General features: G+C 34.2%; 1 protein-coding gene across 2 annotated transcripts; it reads right to left on the bottom strand.

Moving 5' to 3' along the window:
- Positions 1–510: 510 nt before the first annotated feature.
- LOC145223320 (uncharacterized) lies at positions 511–5,933 on the bottom strand. Of its 2 annotated transcripts, XM_080089738.1 has the most exons (12): positions 5,750–5,933; positions 4,989–5,071; positions 4,507–4,630; positions 4,250–4,403; positions 3,962–4,176; positions 3,638–3,781; positions 3,143–3,218; positions 3,000–3,070; positions 2,328–2,652; positions 2,192–2,266; positions 2,005–2,125; positions 511–1,578 (listed from the first exon to the last, which is right to left on the bottom strand). In XM_080089738.1, exons 2-12 carry the CDS (start codon positions 5,048–5,050, stop codon positions 1,443–1,445), a joined length of 1,503 nt encoding a protein of 500 aa, XP_079945864.1. In that variant the 5' UTR covers positions 5,051–5,071; positions 5,750–5,933; the 3' UTR covers positions 511–1,442. The 2 variants fall into 2 exon arrangements, with proteins under 2 accessions (XP_079945864.1, XP_079945863.1); XM_080089737.1 differs by lacking the exon at positions 5,750–5,933 and having other exon boundaries at positions 4,989–5,179.
- Between the last annotated feature and the right edge of the window lie 1,851 nt (positions 5,934–7,784).

A 7,784-nucleotide genomic window follows, 5' to 3' on the forward strand; every position in this document is an offset into this window, starting at 1 on the left:
AAAAGAAATCATTTATCATTTTTTAAATCTGTAAATCATTTGTGAGAACATAAATCCACTGAAAGTTATTAAGTGCAAAAAAAAATAAGGCATAAAGAGTACAATGACGCACATTGCCATTTGTCAAATTGAAACACAGCCTGAGTTTCATGATATATATGTACCATATTGTACAGGATGAAAAACCTATCGACAAAAGTTTTAACACAAAGTTTACAGCCTAAAATCAATGTGTTTTGTCGCGGGAGTTTGTTAGAACATGCTACCGGGTGCCAAGCATTATTGGTAAATTGCTCGAGAACAGTAATTAATCCTGCCTACAACTCAAGTGTTTAAATTTGTTAGTGAACGATGAGATTCCTGCGCAACAAACTGCCCATGAGTGCCCTGGTTATCCATTAACAGAAAGTAAACGAAGTATAGCGCCTTCAAAGTAAAACTACTTGCAAACAATTAGGTTGATGCACATGTATTTGTGTAATATATGATAGCAAAATATTTCTGACAAACTTTTGTTAAAAAACGTTTTATTTATTAACATATATAACAATCCTTTTTACAGTAAAATAGGTAGAAACAGATATAGTGTGTCTTGTCAAACGATATTAAAGTAATATTTGCGCATATTGTGCAGGGAACATCGTGTAATATTCGTTAGTTCCATTTTATCCTCGGTCCGCCCTCGAACTGTTTGTTCTATTGCAAGTCCGTTTAGTGATGTTTGGGTTTGATTTTTTTGCCTTAAGCAGTTGGTGACCTCAATTTAGTTCAACCATAGGTAACCACTGTGTTAAGAACAATGCCGCTCAAGTTTCTTGCTCAAGAAAACACAAGCTAGGCGGTCACAAAACATGGTATTTTTAAACAAAACGCGAATGGTAACTTAAAAACTGCGAATGGCCCGCCGGTTAAATCTAATTAAATAATATGGTTTAGCTAAATAACATCATGTAAAGAGTGGGTTTGTAATAATAATACAGAAATGGCACCACATCTGGTTTGTCAAACCTCTCGTCTGGTGTATTTCAAATTATATCGGTGCTCTACGTTTAAATCCACACAGACAAATCTGATTAATCCCATATCAAAGTTTCCTTTTACTAGGGATTCTTAACCAGGGGTACATATACCCCTTGGGGGTACGACAATCAGTGTGAAATTATACATTATTTAGGTATATTTGTGAAGAATGCGTAACAAGTTACTTTGTTATGTGTAGTTGATTTCAGTTGAATGATTGTTGGTGTCCGTTTTTTTCCTAACAAATCATTGACATTGGTATTCAGGAAGATGATTGGTTGTGTGGAATACCCTATTTGCTATTAATAGCACCTAAATTTTAACGTACGGCTGGCCTTTAATGTGATATGTTAAGAAGCTTGGTCCAGCGGGCTGCGGCTTTAAATAAAATACGAATCCAAATGGAGTTTATGCATATTGAATCAAAAATTTTTCTTGAAACGCCTCGTTGCTCGTTTGATTTGAAGCCCAGCTACTGGAGGTGACTCTATGTCGGGATTTGTGTTTGCATGGCCAATGCTAAATCTTGTTGGTGCGTTTGCTTTTGAGTCGCTTGATCTAGTAAATAAAATTTAAAAGGGTAAAACAGTATTAATATGGGCGGCGGTTTCTAAAAAGGGTTTCACAATTACAATCAAAATGTCACATCATATTTTTGGATCCCTAAATTTAAGGTGAAGTTGAATTGCTTCTTCAAGAAAGTTAAACATCGTTGCCAGAGAAAATATCAAGCGGATTTTAGAAAAGTATTAAGCACCCAACATTAAATTGCAGATTGGCAAAAAGATTGCAGTAATGTACAGTAAAGGTAAGTATGCAAACACAAACTTACATACATGATTAACAAACTCTTAACATACGGACAGCTATTACTGCAAGATCATTTCAAATAGGTTAATTTTATGTATGTAGTAGAACTTATACAAACAGTTTACAACAATAAGAATTTATTAAAATATTCCTATCTAATTTATACAGACATACGTTAAACTGTTTGAGGTTGTAGTTGATCCTTTAAAATGAAGGGTGCTTGTTTGTTCTGGTTGAGTCTGTTGCTGACTAACAACTTTTTCTTCATGCTTATCATTTAACTGGAAAATAGGTTCTATGCAAAAAGAATGAAGTGATAAAACAATTTTCTGTTTATTGTGTAACAAAAATGTAATTTTACTTGGGTTTTTGGAAAAGTTGGAACATTTGGTCTGCGTTTCCGTAACTTTCTTGCTTGCTGATCCAAATGCTAAACCTTTTTATAGCAAAAACAGCGTGTTCATTGGGCTAGGCAAGTTTACAGAACAGTAACAAACCTGGACTGCTTGATTTTCCAGTATAAGGTGATTGGCAGTTTGGTGTAAAACCAGATGGCTTCTGATCTATGTCATTACTTGGTTGAGATTTTAGGTTAGTGTCAGATAATGAAAAACATGAGGGCTTTTGACTTGAAAATTTAACATCCGATGTCTTTGATGCAAACAAAAATGCAGGCGGAAAATCTGTTGTAAATCTTAATGCTCCACTAGTGCCACATTTTGAATCATTTAAATTAACTTTTGCAACAGCATCTGTATTTTTGACAAGTGTCTTAAGAGTTGACTGCATGGCAACACCCGAAGGGGAAGTTGGTTTGGAACTCTGCAAAACACAACGTTATTGTTGTGGTTGATGCGTTGGTTTAAAGCAGTGGTTCTCAATCTTATACGGATCGCGTACCACCTGACAACTGTATCCATCGAGGGTACCAGCTACAGTCCTAAACCCTGTTTCAATAGATAGACCAAGAAATAGGCCCATTTTCTCGACCTGGCTCTGGCTGGCATATTTAGAAATTTCAAAATAATGTCCAAAACACAAGTTTTGTTCAAACAAGGGGTGATCAGTTGGGTTGCGATTTTAGATCGAACGTAAATATATCACAGACAGCTACTTGCGTACCACCTGAAAAGTTTCATCGTACCAAAAAAAAATAAAAAAAAACTTACAGGGATCTGCTTTGCAGGTTTAGAGCTTACATCACAAACAAGCCAACCTTGTCTTGTATCTTCATCACCAGCTAAAAATATTCATTTGTTTAGTTTTTATCTTCAAGGATAAAAATTGTAAACAATCGAAAACTACAACGTACCATCAACTTTTTTGTTTACTTTAAGTGCAGCTCGGGCTAACAGGTTTACGCAAGTCAGGTTGTTTTTCACCAAGTTCTGTGCAGTAAACATTGTACTTATTGTTAAAAAAATAGTATACTTTTTTATTACTATCATAATATTAAATGTTTCTAAAGTCTACAGCCAAATTGATTTTTTTTTTTTAAAGAAATGTTTGGGTTACTATTTGTGAATACAAGAAGCAATTAAATGGGCTTGTGCTACTATTTCTTCACATTTCATTGAAGTTAGTATAATAAACTTAAATATTTGACTCAAATTTGAAATGTTGTACCTACAATGTTGTAAAACAAAGACAAACCTTTAGAAAGGCATAAAATGGAAACATGTGTGTCACCCAAATTCCAATATTAAAAAGGCCATTGGTAAGTTCTATTTATTTATTTAATAATATTGGGTGATTTCACTATTATCAGTACACATTTTGCGAAGTTGCACAAGTTATATATATTTACCTCTTCATAGACTGAGTTCAGAAAGTCAACAGACATTAAGGAAAGGTCAAGTTTTGGGAAAAGCTTCACAAACAATTCCTCACGTTGAAGAGGGTTGTGATTAACCCATTTCACAATTCCAGTAAAAGCAGCTTCTTCAAAGTTCTGTATTTAATTACATACAATTAGTATTTCATTACTTATGAAAACTAAACTTTCATAAAACAAAGGTATTTGATTTCAAACAAAGACAACAAAAGAAAAAAACAGAAAGCCAAAAAATGGCTCAAATTAAGAAACATGGCTTACAGTAAACACTAAAACAACAACAACAACATAGTTTACTTTGTTTCTTTTGTCAAGAATAAAAGAGACATCATCGAAGTCAAGTTGTGTAAAATCTTCATCTTGTACAACATCATTTAAGTTTTCCACTATTGATTGGTTAGTTTTGTTTGTTAATTCATCCAGGTTGTATCGCTGAGCATAAGCTCGAAGTTTCAAGCAATTGTCAGCAGACACAACATTGAGGAGAAAGGCACTGCATTTTGCTTTGAGAACTTCAAAATAACATTTGTATTTATTATTAATTCTGATCAGTTAAAGCAACTCAGTTTGAGCAACTCAGAAAACCTTCAATTTCTGTGTATTCTGCATCATCCAAAATTTCAATTACATTTTCTTCAGTAATTGTAATTTTGCCAGAATAAATAAACTCAATAAGATTTGCAAGTCGCTGACATGAAATTTGTTTGATTTTTACAATGCCTTCATATTTCTCCCTCATCTGCGAAACAAACATTTTTCAAATAAAATTTTAAAATCTGTTAATTTCTATGTTTACTTATCCTAGCCAATAAACCATTTTAAAACATGCGACAGTCATTTACCTCAACGGTGAACATTCTTCTGAAATAGTTCGAAACAAGCATCAACACACTTTTATGAACTTTGAATTGCTTTTCATCTGACTCCAGCACCAAATCACAAGTGGATTCAGATGAATTTCGATCACTGCATGAAAAATGTAAATTTTTTTATTAGAAGTAAAATATACTTTCTCAAACAGAATTAAAACCATTTCATTTATTTACCAAAATTTAGTGATTCTGCACTAAACATATCAGACACCCAAACGCGCAACTTTAAATGACCTTGTTGTTTATCTAAGTGCTTAAGAAAGAAGCAAAAGCTTGTCTCAGATAACTCACTTTCATACAAACAAAAGGTGTCAAAAATACCAAGATTGTAAAAGAATATTTTTTTTGAAAATAATTTTAACATTCTCCACACACCATAATTTTTTTAATATTCTTGACACAGAATTGTTTGGTATTAGCTTGACTTTTCTAGATTTTTATTAAAAACTTACTCATTCAGCAGTTGTCCCAACCAAGCTTGGTGTCTGATGACACTATCCTCAACAGCTACCATGGTTACTAAATACAGTTGAAGCTAGGGAAATAAACATAGAACAACAATTTTACAGAGGGTGTCCTACTATCTACTAGCAATAAATATTGCACAACCCAGCAGTAGCACCAATTATATACCTAATACATTAAAACAAATTTAACAGTAATCCCAGAGCAGAGGTGGAGAGTTAGCAGCACTACATTTTTTGTCAGTGACCACGAAAACAATAATAAGTCAACATAAATTAACACCTAATTATGGTAAATGTGTGTGATTATGGTGAATGGCACAAATATGTGCTACCATTTATATACAATGGTAGTACATCTCATTTCAAACATGACCAACACATTGTCAATATCATTTGTGAATCAATGCCTTTTAGCCTGTGAACCAAAGAGTATACTTTAGCAGGAAATAAACAAAGTTGGTAAAAAATCGCTGCCACTGGTTATACAAACAAAGTTGTTAGAAAAGATATTGAGCATTATTAAAGCTGGCAAAAAGTAACTTTAAGTAGACAAATCAAAACAGGTGGCATCTTACTCAATTCCTATTATCACAGTGGCCCACAGGTCAAATCAGTTTTTCACCTCTGCCCTACAGAAATTTTCATTTATCTTTTGAAGCAACAATGGTCAGCTTTGTATTTTTGTGTTGCATTTAATACACTACTGCACTATTATATTAAAAAAACGCTGATGTAATTACTTATACCTAAACTGTCTAGGCTTTCCTATTTTGAACAACTTTAAAGGTGTTGCAATGAACATGGTGTGATTTCAACAAAGACTCTGTCTCTGACTGATTTCCGTTTTCTTTCAAACGTGATTAAGTTTCAATGACACGCTCAATGTTTTGCCAACAAATAGCAGGATTTCCTACGACAAAACATACGCAAACCCAGTGCTGGATTAACGTATAAGCAATATAAGCACGTGCTTAGGGCATCAGGCAAACGAGGGGCACCACAGAAATGGTTTTTAGGTAAATCATTAAATCTAACAAAAAAATACAACTAAATTATTACGTTAATTATCTAACAAAAATACCGACTCAAAATGTAATGACAAAAGAGATTGATTGCGTGCTATATGACGTAACAACGTTTGTTCTGTTTGTTAAAACCTACAACAGTCAAAACAGTAGGGTAATGCTTAGTTAATAGCATGCTGTTTGAAAACATGTTTGCGTATGTGGCAAATGTAAATTAAACACGACGCTAATTTAGTTTTCTAGGATGTTTTACAATTGGGCAACAGTGTTGAGACGTGGAAAGGCAGCAAAATTAGGCGTTTTTGTTTAAGTTTTGGAATATTTCTGACATTCTGAAACAAATCTGAAAGTTTAATATCAGATTCCAACTTAGTATTTAATTTGCAACTAGGTAAATGTAGTTTTTACAACCTAATTACTCTGAAAATATATGAAGCTATACCTAAATCAATGATGAAAAGAGTGCAGTTAAGTGGAGCAAAAAAACGAAAACTATTAAAAAAGAAAGAAGAGAATGCTTTGGAATTAGCTCTCAAAACTGCAAAGCTGACTGATTTCTTCACACAAGTTCCACAACATGATAATGTGCCTATTCCAGTTCAAAGTCAGTCTACGTCATCTGACTTGGTCACAAATACGCTAAATTCCACTTTGATCACTTCAGAATCAAAGTATGATGACTTCAGAATTACCGGGGTATCACAGGCAAGTTCATCCACCACGCGTCTCGTAAGTGATCTCACTATACCTGTGCATTCTTGTGATACGGATACCTCTACTGCAAGTGTTGATTTGAGTTACTCAATCACAGGGCATTCTGTGGCTCAAATAATTACTGAAAATGATTTAGTAGATCATGAGGATGAGAGTTTAACTAATCTCTCTACAAAAAAAGAAAAAAATCAAAATTTAGCAAATGATCCAGGATTGTGGCTTGATTTCTCTGCTGATGATGTGGCTTATTGGATCACGTGTGGACCCAGTAACTGCCAACACCACAATGGGCCATTTGACAAGTCTTATCGGCGTTTTAGTAGTGGCAAACCAGTACGGTACTGTTCACAGAAACTGTTTATTGGGACAAAAGCCAATGGTGAAAAATACAAGAGAGAGTGGTTACTGTATTCACTATCAACAGGATCAATTTATTGTTTTGTTTGTAAACTTTTTGCTCCAAAAAATATATCGCGTTTTGTTACGAGAGAAGGGTTTAGTGACTGGCGAAATACTATTGTAATTGACAATCATGAGAAAGGCTCTACTCATCGAGACTCTCTGTTAACATATTTAACTCGCAGACAAGGTTCTGGGTTGGATTCACAATTGGAGAAACAAATTCAAGAAGAGTGTGACTACTGGGAACATGTACTGAGGCGTGTCATAGCTGTTATTTGTACGTTAGCTGAACGCGGCTTGGCTTTTCGGGGAACAGACGAAAAGTTTGGATCATTGCATAATACATAAGGAATTTTTTAGGATTGCTTGAACTCATAAGCCAGTTTGATCCATTTTTAGCAGGCCACATTTCTAAATATGGAAATTCTGGAAAAGGAAATACTTCTTACTTGTCAAAAACCACCTGCGAGGAAATTATTGAACTGATGGCACAAAAGGTTCATGCGTTCATTGTTGACGAAGTCAAGTGTTCTGGTTATTTTAGTCTGTCCGTTGATTCAACACCAGATCTATCACATGTCGATCAGCTAAGCATTGTTCTTAGGTACTTAAAAGATGGACAGCCTATTGAACGCTTTTT

This window comes from Phallusia mammillata, chromosome 4 (assembly GCF_965637545.1).
Source record: "Phallusia mammillata chromosome 4, kaPhaMamm4.hap1.1, whole genome shotgun sequence".
In the NCBI taxonomy this organism is placed as follows: Eukaryota; Metazoa; Chordata; class Ascidiacea; order Phlebobranchia; family Ascidiidae; genus Phallusia; species Phallusia mammillata.